Source organism: Mytilus galloprovincialis, chromosome 9 (genome assembly GCF_965363235.1).
Source record: "Mytilus galloprovincialis chromosome 9, xbMytGall1.hap1.1, whole genome shotgun sequence".
Lineage (NCBI taxonomy): Eukaryota > Metazoa > Mollusca > Bivalvia > Mytilida > Mytilidae > Mytilus > Mytilus galloprovincialis.
In genome coordinates, this window is record NC_134846.1 from 13,068,172 (window position 1) to 13,089,768 (window position 21,597).

The 21,597-nt window shown below is 31.2% G+C and overlaps 1 protein-coding gene across 1 annotated transcript; it reads right to left on the reverse strand.

The window, feature by feature from the left end:
• Positions 1-712: 712 nt before the first annotated feature.
• On the reverse strand, positions 713-20,522 carry LOC143044447 (nudC domain-containing protein 3-like). Its single transcript, XM_076216471.1, has 8 exons — positions 20,353-20,522; positions 15,204-15,285; positions 12,778-12,898; positions 11,971-12,193; positions 5,315-5,417; positions 3,447-3,623; positions 2,779-2,967; positions 713-1,209 (listed from the first exon to the last, which is right to left on the reverse strand). Exons 1-8 carry the CDS (start codon positions 20,457-20,459, stop codon positions 1,066-1,068), a joined length of 1,146 nt encoding a protein of 381 aa, XP_076072586.1. The 5' UTR covers positions 20,460-20,522; the 3' UTR covers positions 713-1,065.
• Positions 20,523-21,597: the final 1,075 nt, after the last annotated feature.

A 21,597-nucleotide genomic window follows, 5' to 3' on the forward strand; every position in this document is an offset into this window, starting at 1 on the left:
TACTTCTCTAAAGCTGAACTTATAATGAAAATATGTGACTTAAAATCAACAAGTTATAATGAATTGAAGAAGAGCATAGAGTTAAGTTTTGAAGTTTATAAACCTTTTTAAACTCTTCAAAAAGAATTTTGTATTCTAGTGCAAGATAAGATATTGATTTGTCCAAAAGATGACAAATTTTGAAAAAATCAGGACATCATAAATATGAATACCAATAAAAATATAAAATGTAGAGAGTCTCATAAAAATATAGTATAAGCCAAAACACATAATTAACAGCGCCTGGTGATGTTTCATAATTATATATTACCTGACCCGTTTTGGTCAAAAAGGGACCTTTATCAGAGGCAGAATTGTGGATGAATGTTTGCATTCTGTTTAACCTTTTTAAACTCTTCAGAAAGAATTTTGTATTCTAAATCAAGATAAGATATTGATTTCTCCGAAAAACAGCAAAATTTTAAAAATCAGGACATCAAAAGTATGAAAACCAATACTTTATTAAACCAATTTTAGGCAAATAAAGGGTATGTTACATACAATGATATGAAAAAATATTTCCTTAGCAATAGAATGTTATTAAAACGTTCTGCTGATTTTTTAGAGTTATCTCCCTGTAGTGTTTTGTACATCCTAAATGCCACAGTGTTGCATATTTCTTCATGTTGACAAGAAAGAAGCCAAATAAATAGAATAAAATAACATAAAACTCTGAGTTTAACTATCTTTAATCAGATCCATCAAAACACAATTAATAAAATGCAATAAAATAACACCACTATTTCCCTTATTGCATTAAATGCAAGGTAATTGTATCTAGTAACTAATGGTGATTGTGGGTCCTGGTCTCCTCGTTCCCTTGAGTAGACAAGGTTTACAATGTTTTCCACAGAATGTTTCAGGATAATAGTTCAAATACGGTAACTAGTTCAAGCTTTATATGTGAATGTTCAAAGGAATATTTGGTCTTACTTAAATTTCACTAACAAGTCAACAAACTCATCTGTAAACATTGTTTTCAGAACTATTTTTATTAGCCTCACTGCAAATTATTGCTATTATTCCTCAGGAACTTTTTTTATTAGCCTCACTTTCATTTATTGTTATCATTCCTCCTTGATCTACATTTAACGTTGAAGGATCAAACGGCTGTCCTTTAAAGGGAGAACCCTCAGCATTCCAAGCTTGTGCTAAAACATCATGGACTTTCTGAAAAGGAAACAATAAAAATTGTATGCAGCTGCATATTTAGCCATGATAAAATATTTATGAATTTTTCTTTTTTTAAATTGGTAAATAAGTTGAAAATAGGAAAATAGTAATAACATTCAGGATTTTTCGTTTTTTATTTGCATTTTGGTCTTCTGGACCTTGTGTTGTTGGTTGTCTTTTGTCTATACTTGTTTGTTTTATTATTTCCCAAAGTCGTTATTAGGTGTTTGATGTGAGTTTGTAGTACTTTGTAATATTTTTGGTAATTTCCCATTTTTGTATTATTACCCACACTGAATGAAGGACATGATAGATATTCATTTAATAATGTATCTCTTAAAGTTGTTACAAAAATTTACTAGAATATAGATACAATGTACATACAATGTTTATATGAAATATGCTCATGGTTAACATAACTACTAAACAGATTATACCTTGGATATATTATATGCATTAAAAGAACTTTTTAACTTGTATCTGAATACATGTATATCTAACAGTACAAGTAGTTTGTTCCCATTGCTACTGTTTATTATCTTTTCAGATTATATAGGACAATATCTACCATGAATAATCAATAAATGATTTATGTAATATCAGAATTCTTATTTAAATATTGGCATTGCTTATCTTTTTTCCTGCATATTGTTTCTGCCTATTTATTATATTTTTTAGATAATAGGCAAAAAAATAAACTGGAAAAAAAATCTTCTGTTAACTGATATCAGGAGTATATGACACTTATTCCATCCCATTAAGATTTTTTAAGGTTGTACACACTAAAAGGTTTATCTGATTTCCTTAACATGATTGAATTGAAATTGAAAATGTCTAAACAAGTATCCTATTAACTTAACACTATCAATTAATGGTCCATGTAAATGAAATCAAAGTCAGATCAACCCAGCCAAACAAACCACAAAATATCTATATATTATCCAATGAACCATAAAATTATCCCTGCAAATGAGGCCATTGTCAGATGAACCCTGCCAGACACTTGACTGCAGTCTACAGATATATTTGACTCATTAATTATAGTATCTGATATTAATTTGACCACTATGCTTTTACTAGATTACGGATCTATGAAATGAGGTCAGGGTCAGGTGAACACTGTCTAATGTACATGTAGACATTTCAAGGATTTATTGTACATTATATAAATGTTTGAGTACTGTAATTCAGAAATTATTGTGAGGTTTTTATTATTGCGAAAAATGCCACGGAGTTGTAAACGCAATAATTTAAACTCGCATTTTAAAACATTTTATATGAATTAAACAGGATTTTTCTAAAAATCGTAAAAATTAAAATCCAATTTAAGTCGAAAATGACAAAATCGCAATAATAAATGCAAGCAATAATTTCTGAATTGACAGTACTCATAATTTTAAAAAGAGAAATTTGAGTGGCAAAAAACAACATCATTATGTCACACATTCATTGCAGGCCATACAAAAACTATACTTTAGACACCCTAAGTCTCTCATTGTATATCTTATATCAAACAATTTACACAGCATTATTTATACACAGAGTCTACATGTAAGAACACAATACCTTTTCATGTGATTGTGGTAAACCTAATTTCTTCTGTCTCTCATTAAACATCATTTCCTCTATCTTAGTTTGAGCTTCTTCATCTAAATCTGTCATAGGTCTGCTAGCATCAATCTTCTGTACATTAATTTTTGGTTCTGTTGTTAAAATAGCCTCCCACCATCTTTCTTGCTTTTTATCCAAATTTATCTACAAAAATATACAGGATGCACTATGTAAACATAGCTGAATTACAAATTACACCTCTTTTTAAACAAAAAAGTCATATAATTTCAGTTAACTCTATGTTACTTTTGCCACAGGGTACAAACAGAATAAAATCAAAGATATACAAAAAGTGACAAAATATAGTTATCTCTCCTTTCTTTGTGTTCAAAATATTGAGAGTGACTCTAAGCATGTATAAGTGAAATGATATCATCCTGGTGAGTTTCATAGTCTGTCTCCATGAGAACATCAATCATACATATTGAGAATGAGACATATTGAGAATGAGAACATCAAGCATACATATTGAGAATGAGAACATCAAGCATACATATTGAGAATGAGAACATCAAGCATACATATTGAGAATGAAAATGTGTGCCATGATCTTGGGGAACTTGTTTCTTATACTAAAAAGTTCCCATTATTTGTAGACCAAAATATTATTTAATTATACAAACCAAAATATGTTCTGCTGGAACAAGACTCCATATTGATTCCTCTTTGATGATTTCCCAGCATAATTCTCCATTCATTAACTCAACCATCTGTCCTGATTCATCTTTATGGGATACTTTGATATGTTTCTTTTCAATACACACTTTGATATCTTTTCCCTTTTTGATATAATTTGGAATCTGTAAAGAAAAAATTCAGGTAAGGTTTATTCACAATAATAATTTTTCCTTTAATTTAAATTGTAAATACTGAGATACAGTCGACTCTCGTTATGTCGAAGTCAGCCGGACCAGAGAAATATTTCGAGATACACGTAGTTCGACTCAAACGAACACCGGAAGTTCGACAATCTAAGGGACACAACTCTTGCTTAGCTTGGTAAAGCTAAAATAAATCCGGGTGAATATGGCAAGGGGATCGATATTCTAGTATCAGATCGATGTATTTGTATGTCACAGTCTTTTATTATTATAATGACATTATTTTTACTTATTCAATTGTTTCAATTAAAAAAAAATCCTATGGCTTTTCCAAGAGTGTAAATTCCAATCGATAGTTTCGTTATTCAGGTCGGTTAAAGCTGACAAAATTGTTTATTCTCGGATACAAAAGATTTAGAAAATTTTGATTTCTATTCATTTTGTTTTATCTCATTCTTTCTTTTCAAAAGAAAATGTAACAAGATCAAAGACGCCGTTTGAGTAGTTTTTAGGTGATCATCAACGGAAGCCATAATCCTCACTTTATACACACCCAAGCTCATTAGTGTAAATCACAAATCAATTGTTTTGTAAACATTTTAAATACTTTTTCATGAACATTAACAATGTATCACTAATTATTTATCAAAATTCTATAAAAGATAATCTTAGGTAAACACTCATGGAAATAGCATGTCATAAATCAATACAGTGGTCAATGACCGGAAATTTAATTACACGTGTATTGTCAGATTAACTCTTCACTCCATTTAAATCCCGGAGGTCATGTTTTAACATATGTGTATTAGTTCGAGATAAAAAATGAATTTTGAATGCTTTTGTTAACCTTGGACCGTAGATTTAGTTCGACTCAACCGAAATTTCGACTCATCCAATTTCGACTCATCAGGAGTCGAATTACATACTTTTGTATGGAATAAAGTTCGGGACCACGTGAAAACTTCGACTCATCCGAAATTTCGAGTCAACCGAGTTCGAGACAACGAGAGTTAACTGTATATATAGAATAATGGCATTATTGTTTTTAATAATAACTTTATCAGCATGAATACTAAGCAAGCTCAGAATGTGATCTGATATTCAAGCCAGTATCAAAAATAAAATACCATTGTTTTTATTGGCTATTTGTCTCACAATGATTTTCTTGCTGAGAATACAGGATAAAATAAAACTAGTAAATAAGGCTTTGGTAGTTGCTATGTAGTATGAATGATTGCATTGATAAATTGACATGGGTCATGATGGGGGATGTGAGATACTACACTGATATATGACACTACTGCCTAATATCTTAGAGCATCGGGTCCTGTCTATGATGTCAAAAAAATAAGGCAGTGAGATCAAAGGGAAAATGTACAAATTCCCAATAAATATCTGCTTTTAAGAAAGGATGAATACATGATGAAATCAATTTGATGATCTCTTGCATTCATATTCAGTGTATACAAGTAAAACTTGGAATGGCCATCATTCACTGTAAGAAATTTTGTTCAACCCTTCAACCTCGTAAAAATGCTGAATTTGGGGGTTAAGTAATTACAATTTTCGGTCCAGAAGAGGAATTCCTTTAATTTTATGTATATCAGTGCCTAAGATTAGCAGATTTGATTTTTTTTCTGACCTTTTTTTTTAAGTGTTCATGTGCATACCTTTAGGCATATATCAAGATCTGTAATGCTCTGAGACCAGGAATAATTATCACGGATTGCACCATTATAACTTTCAGAACTGGCTTGGTATATGGCTTGTTGTCTGGAGAAAAAAGAATTCATGAAAGAAACAAATACATATTTACAATGTGCATAAAGGTAGATATAGATGTATTATATTGTAATGTCAAAGGTCCAAATGCTTTCACCTTCTTTTTTTCTTTTTTTTTTCAATATTTGTATTTTTTAAAACAATTTCAACATTCAAGGAAGCTGAACCACTTTAATTCATTCTGTAGGAATTTAAATGAAAATGAATGACACATCGTTTTTTATAAATTAGACCGTTGGTTTTCCCGTTTGAATGATTTTACACTAGTAATTTTGGGGCCCTTTATAGCTTTATGTTCGGTGTGAGCCAAGGCTCCGTGTTGAAGGCCGTACATTGACCTATAATGGTTTACTTTTATAAATTGTTATTTGGATGGAGAGTTGTCTCATTGGCACTCACACCACATCTTCCTATATCTATCAATGGAGAGTTGTCTCATTGGCATGCACTCACACCACATCTTCCTATATCCATCATAACCAAAAAGAAATTTGTAATTGGTGTTATTAATTAAAATGGAGGATAGCACCTCAGGGAAGTTTACAACTGAAGATGTGTATTATTTCAAATAGGTAATGGACATGCATTATTTCAAATATTACAGCTTTGATGTCTTTAACTAATTGTCTCTTCAGCAACTTTCAAAAATCACTTTTTTCATGTTTGTCATGTAAAATTTTGATATTTTCTATTGCTACCTTAAACTGTAGATCTAAAAAAAAAAAATACACAGAAAGCGCTGTTAATTTCTTTCTGTGCCTATGCCATGTGATTTTAGTATTTTTTTTATTGATTTAGGTCTTTCAAATTTGTTTTTAGTAAATTGTTTTGTTACTGATTAACCCATTAGTTTTCTTGTTTGAACTTGTTTCATATGTATCATATCAGGGCCTTTTTATAGCTTACTACATTGTATATGGTATGAGTTTTTCCATTGTTGACTGCCATATGCATGGTGGCCTGTAGTTGTTAATATATATTCCTCCTTTGAACTCTTTTGGATAGCATTGGTTCATTTGCAAAAAACACCACATCTTTTTTTTTCAAATAATAACAGAAACCAATTTTGGGATCTACTAACGCACGTTCAAGTAAGGGAGGTACATACTTACAGAGAAACAAGGCTAAAACTTAATACAGTGGGGGCATAACAATAGCTCAGACAACAATAGCAGTATGAGGACAGGAATAAAAAGTTCATATACACTAGACCCATATAGGTGCTTATAACCCTGTAACAAATTGTAACTGCTGCTGTGACATTTAGCATTGAAAAATAACATTTGAGATTTTTGGTTTTCAGCCATTCATGTGATATACTAGTAATTATCGCCTCTGTGTTAGGATGACACATTGTTAATTATAGGTCGTACTGCCCCAGAAACGAACTGTGAGGATAAAAAGTTCTGGATCTGCCACTGCATTTTTCAGAAAGTTGTTTTGCTAGTACATGGACAAATGTTATTTAATGATGTAAATAATTTCTACCGTCAGCACTTGTATTGATACTCAGAGCTATTCTAAGAAGTAGAAGGTTAGCAGACTTGGTTGCTTTTAATGCAAGCTTTATCCGTGTAACATTTTGTGTACAAATGTAGTTGTTAATCGTTACTTCTTCTCATCTTTAGTTACGGAATACCATCAACTTTTTGAGGATTGCTTTTAAGCGCATGCCTGTATGAGGTCGTTTTAGGTTAATTTCAATTTTTTCTTTTATTTATTTATGAAATTTACAATATTTTAATTTCTACATTTTTCATATATAATTATTTTTACAACTTTAAGATAAGAAGAATGCACACGCTGAAATGTCTTGCCTTCTTTACTAATAATTGATATTATGTAGATAGTCCTCAACATAAAGCTTTATTACAACTGTCACATAAACTTAACATTAACCAAGAAAACTAAACATTGTCCAATGAACCATGAAAATGAGGTCAAGGTCAGATTAACCATGCCAGGCAGACATGTACAGCTAACAATTCTTTCATACAACAGATATAGTTGACCTATTGCTTATGGTTTAAGAAAAACAGGCCAAAACACAAAGACTTAAAACTGAGCAACGAACCGTGAAAATGAGGTCAAGGTCAAATAAATCCTGCGCGACTGACATAAAGATCATAAAATATTTCCATACACCAAATGTAGTTGACCTATTGTATATAGTATTAGAAAAAAAGACCAAATCTCAAAAATTTAAACTTTGACCATTGAACCATGCATGAAAATGAGGTCAAGGTCAGATGACACCTGCCAGCTAGACATGTACACCTTACAATCATTCCATACACCAAATATGGAAGACCTATTGCATACAGTAAAAGAATAAACAGCTGCGCCATGAGCGCATGATACGCCCGACGTCTTGTGTGGAAGTCTTATGCAATAATCATAAATAGTTTCTGAGGAAGTTTTAAGCAATAACCATTTATTGTTTTTGAGACATGGCGGGACATGTGAAACACCCCCCCCCACCCTGTTTTTTTTTACAAATATCACTAAAATAAAATTTTGAATCAAACCAAAAAGTATACAGATCTTTAAATTAGTATAACAAAGAAGTGTGTACAGTTTCAAGCAATAGTCATAAATTGTTTTTGAGATACGGTGCGACATGTAAAAAAAAAACCTCCCCCTTTTGACACAATACTCAATAACTCAAAATTAAAATTTTGAGTTATCACCAAAAAGTATACAGATCTTTAGATTAATATAACAAAGAAGTGTGTAAAGTTTTAAGCAATAATCATAAATTGTTTTTGAGATACAGCATGACATGTAAAAAAAACCTCCCCCTTTTTTACAAAATACTCAATAACTCAAAAATGAAATTTTGAATCATCACCAAAAAGTATACAGATCTTTAGATTAATATAACAAAGAAATGTGTAAAGTTTTAAGCAATAATCATAAATCGTTTTTGAGATACGGCGCGACATGTAAAAAAACCCTCCCCCTTTTTTATAAAATACTCAAAAACTCAAAAATGAAATTTTGAATCATCACCAAAAAGTATACAGATATTAAGATTAATATAACTAAGAAGTGTGTAAAGTTTTAAGCAATAATCAAGAAACGTTTTTGAGATACGGTGCGACATGTGAAAAAAAACACACCCCTGTTTTAGTTACAAAGTGCCGTAACTCAAAAAGTTTAAATCTTATTTTCACCAAAAAGTATACAGATCATTTGACCATCATAAGAAACAACTATTTTAAGTTTCATGAGATTTGGATAAGTCGTTCTCAAGTTACGGTGCGACATGTTTACGCCGGACAGACGGACAGACGGACGGACGGACGGACAGACGGACGGACAGACGGACGGACACCGGACATTTGTATACCATAATACGTCCCGTCAAAATTTTGACGGGCGTATAAAAACAGACCAAAACACAAAAACTTTACTATAACCACTGAACCATGAAAATGAGGTCAAGGTCAGATGACACCTACCAGTTGGACATGTACGCCTTGCAGTCCTTCCATACACTGAATATACAAGACCTATTGCTTATAGTATCTGAGATATGGACTTTACCACCAAACCTTAACCTTATTCAGTGATCCATGAAATGAGGTCAAGGTCAAGTGAAAACTGTCTGACGGGCATGAGGACCTTGCAAGGTACGTACATACCAAGGTACGTACATACCAAGGTACGTACATACCAAATATAGTTATCCTATTACTTATAATAAGAGAGAATTTAACATTACAAAAAATCTTAACTTTTTTTCAAGTAGTCACTGATCCATGAAAATGAGGTCAAGGACATTGGACATGTGACTGACTGAAACTTTGTAACATGAGGCATTCATATACAAAGTATGAAGCATCCAGGTCTTCCACCTTCTAAAATATAAAGCTTTTAAGAAGTGAGCTAACGCCAACGCCAACGCTGTTGTAGCTGCCACCACCGGATCACTATCCCCATGTCGAGCTTTCTGCAACAAAAGTCCCAGGCTCGACAAATCAATAAGCACATTTAGTTTAGGTGAGAGAATGATTTAAGGAGCACCTCATGAGTGAGTGTGCATCCTAAAAGTTGTCTGTAGAGGTCAGTTGGTTTGAGATATCAGGTGGTAATTTGTTCCAATCTTTGATTGTCAGTTGCTGAAGAAAGAAAATTTAAAACTGTCTTTGTTATATTGAAGTTGTCTGTATATTTGTTGATGTGTAAATCGGTTTTTAGTCTGCACTGAGGAGGCTGTCATATGCATGGATATGAATTGTCGCTGAGTCAATGTTTTTTCTGCTTGAGCCAATTGAGCATGCTGAACGAGTGAAGGTCCTGATATCCACATTGGAATGTGAAACAGCTAGTATTTAAATAACTGAATAATAAGTTTTCAAATCGTTTTTTCCCCCATCAAAACCTTCCAAATTATCTATGTTTTTTATATCAAAGCCGGTATTTACCGTTACTCATCCTTGGCATGAGACAAAATTTAAGCCATATAATTATCCGGTATTAAATATTCTCTGTCACCTGTGTATCAATCAACCAAACTATTATTACTTGTCAAATAACTGATGGCTAACGACTTGGTCGAAACATAAACATGATGCATACCGGATTCTTTTGATATTCTCGGGCTTTTACTTGTTTTATAATAAACATTTGTAAATATCGCACGTAGTAAAATAAAGCGCGGGAAAATGTTCATTCATGAAATATTTATGAATGAAATGGTGTCTCACGTAGATTTCTTTTGATTTTCTTCTCAGCGCATGACAGATCCGAGAAGTAGATTTTGTGGATACTCATTTTTAAAATAAAGTTTAAATTCATCTGAATTGTCAGTAAACATTCATTCCTTTTTTATTCAAGCTGTAATCTTTTCAAAAGAGTAGTTTTAAAATAAAAATTTCAAAGCATCTTACTAGAATTAGTATTCAAACACTAGTACTACATTATCTCGGAGCAAATGTAATTTGCGATTGTCTGTCTCACAGGAAGTTGAGGCCGACGCCTAAGGAAAGTATTGCTATAGCAAGCTATAGCAAACTTCCAAAAACTGAATGTATTCATGTTTGATAAGAATTTATTTCTTTAGGCCAGACTTTTTATTTTATCTGTTTAACAAGAAAATTTGTAAAAAATTAGGGTCGAGGGGGCGAAATAAAAAAAAAATAAAAGTGCAAAATTGGTCCAGTCGACACTAAAAATAAAAATAAAACCATTATAAGTGACTTTTTTTTTTTTTTTTTTTTTAGAATTTATCAAAATACAAGAACAATGAAATGAGAACAGACCAGTATATTAACCCAGAGAAACATAAATACATATAGTTTATATATGTCTCTGGTTAACCCTTCTATTAATATAAACATAAAAACTATGTTTTGATTCTGTATTTCCACTAATATAGATCCATGGTACCACTCAAATATATCAACCTCGCTGCATGTACACTATATATGTATATACCAGTCATCCAGTCAGGAACCTCTTAGTGTATGCAGAGACATATATATATACACATGTGTATATATGTCTCTGGTGTAATAGTCCCAGAGTTAAGCAAATTTAACCTATAAATTGAAACAATGCTTATACATGGAAATATATACATTAATCAAGAAGATCTAACCAAAAGTATGTTAATGAGTGTGGAATGCGTAATTTTCCCTTTTGGGATTAATTTTTGTCTGTCAGCAGTGCCATCATGCGTCTGTAGTCATTATCGCAAGAATCCGGATTTCGGTCATAGCGGGTCCGTTTCCAATGAAATCCCGATTCCGATCCGTAGTTCTACAAATTTAAATGTCGGACGAAGAAAAATTTACAAATATAAACGATGTTTGATACGCTATTTGGAAAGGAATATGACGTTTCTAATGCAATACATGGATGACAAGTTTACTTTAGGCTAATTTCATCAAGTTCTGATGAAGTAATAACTGATTTTGCCGTAAGTTAGAATGATTTGATGTACGCTCTCGTGTAACAAGTATGAAAAGCATGCCACCAGCTTAAAAATCTTTTAGAAGAAAATATATCGTTTATGCCTTGAATTTATTTACTTTTAAATGAAAATTGCTGTTTCATTAACTTGGTAAAAATTAAATATTACCGATAACGAAATTGACTGAAAGCGAGTATCGTGAACAACACATTTTATTTTTTTCTCAGGATTTCGTAACAGTCGGCGGGAAAAATAATAATAAAAGTAAGAAGCACTACTTTTATTTTCATTCTAAAATCGGGAAAGGTGGAGTCGGCGGATCTCGTTAAACAGATAATAAAAAAAATCTGGCCTTATTATTTTGAAATTCTTAAATTGGACAAGATGTAAAACACCTATCATATATATACAACAGATGTAAAACACCTACCATATATATACAACATATGTAAAACACTTACCATATATATACAACAGATGTAAAACACCTACCATGCATATATATATACAATAGATGTAAAACACCTACCATATATATACAACAGATGTAAAATACCTACCATATATATATAACATCACCCTTTTGGCGAAATGAAAGATTGCAAGAAATATACATCTACAAACCTTGCAAGTTCAGGATTGGGATCTTGTTCAATTTTTGCACTATTTGATTTTTGAGGAACAGAATCATCTTTCAAATCTTGTTGTAGTTTAGACTGATCTTTGACCTCTGTGTTGGATTGCTCTGCTGATGTATTCAGAGGTTTTTCTGTGTCTTGATTGGGACGGTTACTGTTTTTTTTCTCGTTAGAAACTTCCATGTGTTTAGAGGTAGTATCTGAAACATCTGTGTTATACAAACATAAGAGAATTAAAATGAAAAGGACTATTAATAATAACATATACATGTAGCAGGTTATTTTATTTTTTCAATAAAGTTCTGAGATGTCTTATACCAAGTATACATTTGTAGTTTTCTGTGTTGTGTCATGTGTACTATTGTTTTTCTGTTTGTCTTTTTCATTTTTAGCCATGGCGTTGTCAGTTTATTTTAGATTTATGAGTTTGACTGTCCCTTTGGTATCTTTCGTCCCTCTTTTGTATATGTGTCAAAGTATTTTTGTGAATAAATACATGGCTCATAATGCATAACTAATTTTAATTAAACTAAAGAGACAATAAATCAATTAATTTCAACATGTTTATGATGTCATCATGGCATTAAAACTAAATTTTCTGAACTGGATTGTCCAGATCATACCCCCTATTCTTTAATCAGTAAACTAACATAATATTGAAAGAGTTGAAGAATTCTATATTTTTTTTGCAATTTCATGAGCTCAACATTGACATGATTGACCTCCTCTTTTTATCAAAATCTATTTGATATCTATTGAACATGTTGAAGTAAAATAATTATAATATATATACCTTTAGTTTGTTGAGTATCCATCGTAACTGTTGAAGCTTTTTCTTTATCCCTCTCGGTCTTGTGTCCTTTATCTTTCTTCTGTTCATCCCTAGTGGCAATCTTTTCATACTTCTTAAATGCCTATTATAAAGTTCAACAATTATTTAATAAAAATATATAAAAAGACAACACTTTGTAGGAGTATAAGTATTAGTCTATCATCGTTCATGTCTATACATTTTGTGAGCCTACTTTCAAGGGCACCAATGTCATGAATGTATTTATTATTTGATGCCAAGATCAGTTAAAATTTAAACTAAAAAAATGTAAATGACATGATTGATATGAAAGTCTGTGGTATTTAAAAATAACATTACATATTACTTATTGTTTAAAATTTAAAAAAAAATATCTGTATACATGGGTATGATGGTATACATCTCTCATCTTTTAAAAAAAATAAATATTTAAAGGTGTCAAACACTTTCTGTCAGAAATATACAATTGTATATACATACATGTACATTAGTAATTATCCCATGTTGCATACTTAGGGAACACTTTATTTTAACAGCCTCATTTGACCAGGGAAAAATTCAAATGAGTTTAAACTCCCTTTTATTTGTATGATATATAAAATAATGAAAAAAGATTAATTTAATTTGATTTAATGTTATCCACATGATGGAATGTTTGTGTCTTTGATGGAAAATTGTCCACCATAATATCTTTTTGGAGTGACAAAAAACTTGATGATTGTACTCTTAGATTTCTCTTATTTCTCAGCATAGAGTGGGGTGCTCATTTTCGCCATATCTTTCCATGTTTTCTTCAGTTTATGTTCAGGTCTTTACGTTTTTGAAGTATACTGATATTTCTATATGAAGATAACTTCAAATGCAAAATATTCTTAACTTTAAAACGTGTTTGTTTTGAGAAAAATCATTTGAAATGCTGGATTAAAGGGTGTTTGAAATTTCCTGATGTTTTGTCAACGGGGGACACATATTCGCCGTTGTTACACATCTATTTAAAACCAAATAACTGCAGCTTTAAACAATATTTATCAAATAAATTTCATTATAGATGAATAGCAGACATTTGAAAGGTGTAAAAAAATTAAATTTAGGGCAATCAGTCAAAGAATTACTAAAGAAATACCTCTTTGAAATCGTTTTTATCATTCAGGAAATTGGCTGAAAATCGTTGTTCGTTTTACGGTCCTTTGTGGTAGGTGCTGAAATTTTGTCTCATTTTCAAAAATAATCATATTTGTTATAAAAATATAATTTACCGGCATATTTCTTCAATTTCAACCATCCTTTGAAGTTTAAGGTAGCACAATACAAAGATTGTTTTACTTCCAATCACTAACCTTTGAAATGCTGTAACTTTCTTATGAATGCATAGAAAATAACAAAAGAGGTATATATAGATAGATAAAAGATAAATCTTTTAAATGAATGCAATATTTTTATTATGAAATCATTATGTAATCAATTATTATGTAATAAGTTGCAAAATGTGGGTAAGTTCACTTGAATGAATTTAGCTCTATCATCTCTTTAACTGTACAGAAAATTTTAACGAAATCTTAATCAACACATCATGGGCTTCAAAAAGGTGTCTCAGATTGTCTCTATGGTATTCCATTCTCTCATAAATCTCTAATTAGTGTAAACATCCTAACCACATAAAAGAAGATAATGTTTAATTAGGCGTAAAATTTGTTCTATACATTCTATCTGAAATCTGAGACACCCTTTTGTAGATAATGGCCATACGAACAACATATAATAAAATCAACCCTCTAGGGATACCTATGAAGAAGCTAATTTCATTTGAAAGTGGAAATTTAGTGAAAAATATTTTAGACACAGTTAACATTATAATTGGTTACATAATTGTTGCATAATACTAACATTGCATTTATTTGAAAGAGTAAACTGTTAGCTATCCAAAACTACCACTTTTATAAATTTTCAAGCATTATTAAGAAAGTTACAGCATTTTAAAACTTGGGAGTTGGAGTTAAAAAATCTTTGTATTGTGCTACCTTAACACCTCAAAATCATAAAACGGCGAAATTGTGTCCACGGCGAATATGAGCGCCCCACTCTATGTAAGTTAATTAAATGGTTCATATTTTTGACAAATGTTACCCAATAGTGATGTACTTCTAAATCTGTGTTACTAGACAAAAGAGAGAAAATGTTTTAAACTAGAATAAAAAGTTTTATTGAGATACATGTATATAAATCATGTTTAGAAGGTACATGTTGTACATTTATGACATTCAATATCTAATTTTACCAATATAGTTATAATAAATATAAGACATTTGTACCATGAATACATTATTCTTCCTAGGGCCCCAAGTTTTACCATCTTCTTCAGGCTTGCTCTAAAACATTTATGAATTTTGACAATAATACAGTGTACCTACAGAAACCATTAAATTTGAAGCTGTTCCAGGTAGAAATCCTAACTTGTCTGTCTTAGATTTCATTATTCTGAAGTAGTCAGTTCTGTAATAGAAATAAGTGTTGGACAATAATGAGACAATACTGTAGATTCAGAAATTATTGGGATGTTTTTGTTATTGTAAAAAATGTAAGGGTTATTATCACAATAATTTAAACTCCCATTTTGAAAAAGTTCAAATGAATCAAACAGGATTTTTCTCAATATCACAAAGATAAAAATTGCATTTTAGTCTAAATTTATTAAATGCACGCAATAATTTCTGAATTTACAGTATTTACAACACATTACAGACAATAAACATGTATAGGGTCACAAGTTTTCATACCTAAAAAAAATGAACAATGACTGTGTTCATATACCTGTACATGCTATTGTCTGTAAAATTCAGATCAGGAGATTGAGAAATTTTTGTCAGGAGGTTAGACCCCAAATCAGAAGGTTTTTATTGACATAAATGTTGTTGTAAAAGTAATTGTCTGACGTAAAAATGGTTTTTCAAAGTGTTTTTTCTTCAATTTTCCATCTGATTGTAATTTGATCAAGTAGCCTTATAAATGCTATTAGTCTTTCTGTTTAATTGATCATTTGAAAGAAATATTTAGAAGATTCTGTTTCTTCCTTTCTTTTTTTTTTTTTTTTTATTGTTGACTGTCTGTTAATAAAGAATGTGTTGTGTACCATGTTTACCTTTCCTTTAATTTGAGAACTCAGAGATAATTATTGCGAACCTAATTGTACATAGATTCACCTGATAGTCATGTGATAGTTACCTGCCCATTTAAACTTTTGACAGTTCTATTGTCCCATTAAACAAATACAACAGGTATTGTTCTCTGTTTAGTTAATTCACTCGAACCTTTAAATTGCTTCTAAGAGAAATCTATTACTCATTGATTAATCTACCTGAGTAAAAAAATTATCTGCTAAATTGATGGAAATAACATGTTTACTATTAATTAAAAACTGCATATGAGTTTGAATTTATTATATTTTCAATCTGTTGAATGTAAACACTAATTCAAACATTAATAAAAGTTGATTTCTGAAAAAAATTAACATTATTCCTATTTCAAAAAAAAAATGGCTAAAAAACCCTAAAAATGGTGATGCTTATGGTTACAAGCCATTATTCCGACGGCCCATTAGTCTGACAGCTTATTGGTCCGACAACTCATTAGACCGACAACCCAATTATAAGTCCGACAATGCATTGCTCCGACAGCCCAATACTTCGACAACCGATAAGTCCGGCACTTATCAAATTCAGTACCAGGGTATCAGGGTAAAATAAAATTTGTCTGTATTATTACGTTTAGATATGTAATAATATATTTTAAGAAATAACCCTGTATATACATGTAGTATAACATAAGGCTAAGGTAGTTTGAATACTTTCTATATACTCAATTCTAAATCTGTATATAGAATATAACAGAAAAGAATAATTCATTTTCACATTCAAGAATCTTTAAAGAGCATAAATCAAGAACAACCATCATGACCATCGATGGTATGAGCTACTGATGATACCCCCGTCCAAACATTTCGGTAGACAGGAAGTTTTTGAGTTGTGAATCTGAAAATGCATCACACAGTATAACTGATTTTCATAAACCTTAATTGAAACCAAATTTCAGAAATCATAGTAAGTCGTTCCTGAGAAAAATGTGTTTTCAACTTGGCTGTCATGTAATGAGGAATTTGAAAACGCATCACACAATATAGCCGATTTCAATAAACCTTTCAGAAATCCTTGTAATGTAGTTCATGAAAAACATGCAAACGAAAATATTTATGGGACGGAGGAACTGACGGTTGGACGGACAGACAGACAGAGGTAAAACAGTATACCTCCACTTTTTCGAAGCGGCATTCTAATGATTGGGTCAGACATTACAATACTTAATATGATATAATTATCTTTATTAGTCAGGGGACTTACTGAAATAGGTGATTTTTAAATCACTTATTTGAGTAGCAAAATCGTGGTTTTGTCACAAATTGGAATTTTGCATTTTTTTCCAAATTTTAAACACATAGGTTTAAATAATATCTTTTAATTAGTAAAATAAAAAAAATAAAAACTTTTTGCTTCTTTTAAGTAGAAAGGTTTCTGCCTTTGATGCTATCATTTAGCTGAAAATTCTATTTTAGTTGAAAAAATGCTATAATAATGGCTTTACATAATGAACTGATACTTTCTTAAAAGATTTTTCCCAGCAGTGGGAGTATTTTTCCTGTGAAGTTCAAGGTTTCATCTTTCAGATTATGTAATAAAATTCTACTGTTCGCGATAAAAATCTCACTGTTCGGGGGTGTTGAAATTAGTAAGGATTATTAAAAGAATGATACTTAAAGAAGTGATTTTTGGGAAGGAAATTGAGGTCTGATACTTAAACAAGTGATTTTTATGTCATTATCCTAGATTCAGTACAAGGTCATCACCTGAAATGACCTGGTCATCCTAGACAACACAGATGTTGGTTCTGATAAGTTTAGAAACATAATTAGTCCCTGGATCATTAGTATTCTATATTTAAAGCTACAGTAAAATTAAATCACTTCTTCTAGTGATTAATTTGTACTACTTAAATAGGTGATTATTAAAGAAAGACAACTCTAACTTCCAACCTTTATGGAAATAATGTTACTTAAATCAGTGATTTAGAAAATCACTTATTTAAGTAAGTCCCCTGACTGATAGCACTACAAGCCTCAGTCACAATCAGAGCCAAGACAAAATAGATAAAAAACAACTAACACATTGATATCAAATAACAGTCAGTATCAAGACATGTACTACATAATTCAAAAGAACTAACAATGTAATCATCATTTCCTCCCATGATAGTAAAGTTTTCTTGTGTTAACATCGAAAATTTATCATACTTAAATATAAATTTTTAAAGTTCTTACATGTGCTAGAAATATGGTGAAAGAGTTCCTCCCTCAAATTATTATGAAGTGAGCATTGGATTGAAAAATGACGCTCATCCTCAACTTTATCAGCTGTACAATACAATTGTTTTAGTATCTAGCATTTTCAATTCTTAATGTAATGGAAGAGCACCGATTCTGAATTAACATATGAACTACCTTTCTTAAAATCAATAATATCTAAATATTTCTTTTTTCTTGAAAACAATCTTTAAATGTTTAAATGAAAAACAAGTGTCAAGTTTCCAACAAAACACATAATGTACTAAGTTTTTAAAATTAGACAATTTGTCAAAGACACACGAGGGACAAGAATGTCACACATTATCTTAGATTTTTTACTAGTTTGTTATTGGCTTTTTATACTGTACTCATTCGATATGAGCAGTCAAAATGCGTTGACTGTATATTTCTATGACATATACATTGAATTTCACTGACCCGATATCACTTTTCCTTATGAATATTTAGATAGAAGTTGCCGAAATATTCATGTCCGTCATATTTGTTTTTCGTAATAAGTTTTGTTGTAAATCATCATTCCTGCATCTCCACCAACCATAATAAAAGAGACATATTTTTCTAGATTTTAAAATAAGCTCAGGGTATAAAATCGGTATCCCTACAAATATATTGAGTTTCATCCCCCAGACTATGTCTGATCAATCGCTATTGGAAGTGCTGTGTACTACATTGCATCTCTGTATATCGTGGATTCACATTCCCGAACATGTTACCGTATTCATAATTGGAATTGCTCATCTTTTCTGAGCACATATTTTGTCCTGTTTGTCTTTTTATTTTTAAGGATCTGGTTATGTATTTGTCTCTTTGTTTTTCCCATTTTGACTGACAGACTGACTGACGCTACATTAGTCCGTTATTTCTGCTACAAAATTAATTTAAATAAAACTCAGATGCGTGATACAAGGAGAGAAAGTGTTGCGACCAAAGAGGGTGGATAGTGTTATCCAACTCCGATATATTCATTTATGTAGTTAATCATGTTAATAGTGGGGGAAACCTCACTCCCCTGATACACGAAAAGCAGAAACCGAAGATCTAATTAAAGAAGGTTGACCGAGACACACATGCAAAAAATAGCGAACTAGAACAGCACAGACGGTTGTGACACACAAACAACAAAATATAAAGATAAATAAAGTACCTAGACATGTAAAACGAAAGTGGGACAAGGGTAAGGACTGAGCAGTTGCTATAAGCATGTGTATCAACTCCAATATACTGAGACAAATATCCCGCATGAAAAGAAAAATTGTAATCACATATCATAGAGAACGGAGTTGGTCTTTTTAGAGAAAATTTACCCATACACATAAGAAAAACGCATTGTCGAAATAATGGGCTTTCAGGGTAATGGGTTGTCGGAATAACAGGCTGTCGGAGTAATGGGCTGTCGGAATAGTGGGCTGTCGGAATAATGGCTGTCGGACTAATGGGATGTCATCATGTTTATATGTTTACCTTAACTATTGTAAATGTATTTATATTGTACATTTCTCTGTAAACTTGTATTTAGTTTTTAGAGAATAAAGTATCTATCTATCTATCTATCTATATATGTATGCCTTCTTATAAGTCATTTAAGTATTCTATAACTAAACAAAAACTAAAAATTGCAAATTTTGACAGGAACAAATCTTTTTTTTTAAATCAAACTTTTTATGATTAGATCATGTACATTGTAGATTAGTATTTATTTTGAACAGATTGAAAAAAAATATTATTAATCAATTTAATGTTGAATAACCACAAAATCATATTGAATCATATGCAGTTTTTTTTTGAAGTGTTTCTTCCTTCTGTAGCTCTTTCCCCAAAATTTATTATATTTATTTTTTGACAATTTGAGTATTTTAACTAGTTATTTAAGAATTACATGTATGGACTGCAAATTGTCAAAAAAAAAACACAAGAGCTCCTGATCAGATCTGCAAATGAACTGAAAAGTGATTGCTATACTTATGCAGGCTATGATGCACAGGCACTTGTTTCTACCCATAGGAAGGTCGACTATCCATAATCGACAATCCTATGGATAGAGGCAAGGAAACAAGTGCCTGTGTTATATCAGGAACATATATATTAGATATACTGTTCCCAGGTTATATGATGTTGCCAAAAAGATAAAAAAAAATATTTATGCAAACCTTCTAAACAAAAAACCAAATACTGCGTCAAGAAATCCAGAAATATTGCCTTCATTTTGAAGAATTCCAATCAAAAGGTTATCATATTGTTGGTTTTTATCGTCCATCGTAATTCGTCTTATTTTTATTTTTTAACGGACAACACACTAACGGGGAAAGACACCCGTGTATCAACGGTCATTGTTATTGTTCCATATACGTTCCTCCTATGAAAGGAGCACTCGTAAGTATCCATGGATCACTTCAAAACATCGACAGTTACTTTATGTACTATGTAATGAGTGACTAGTAAAGATGGATATTTCAGTACTGAAATACACCTTATCGCTATTTGTCCGCCATTACTAGATATCACACAGGTTCCCGTAATTTTTTGACGTCACAAAACAAAATATCTGACGCCACAATGGAAAAGTGATTGTTGTATGCGTCAAAAGTTCAAGCGGCCGGGTCAGCCGGGATTAGCGATAAGGTGTATTATTTAAGGAATGACTGTAATACTTTTTCTGTCTATGAAGAAATAACATAAACAAATTGGTGCACACTGAATAACGCGCGTAGAGGGTTATTTAACAGTGTGCTCTACACTTTTTTTTATGTTATTTCGAAAACCATGAAAAAACGTTGATGAATTCACGGTTACATGACTAAAATTATGTCTATGGGCTGATAAAAAAATAACGTCAGCCAATCAGAAGACGCGTTACATCCAAAATTAAATTATTTGATATTATCAAGACAAGACAAATTATATGATAAGTTTGTTGAATATCATACATTATCTGGAACCTGGATAGGTCATGCATGGACCTCCTTTTCGAGATATTTCAAATTTTGAGATTTAGAATATGTCGGGAAAGGCTGACTCAGACTTTTACCTTATATTTGCATTGGTATTATTTGGGTCTCAAACAAAAGAAAGAAAATCAAGAATCTTTTAAAATTTTGCTAAATGACCTTTCATCAGCTATTTAGTCTTATATGAAAAAATAAGTGAGTGTTATGAGGCCCCTCATGGGGGGGTCCTAGTAATCACATAATCACCATTTTTTTGCCAATATAATCACATAATCATTAAATATTTGCTTATCTTTAGTAATCAAATAATCATAAACTAAAAATACAGTCCTAGGTAATCAAATAATCATGAAATATTTGGCTTAATAATCAAATAATCATTAAAAAAACGGCCAAGTAATCACATAATCAAAAACCCCATGAGGGCCCTCTGTTATGGGGCAAAAT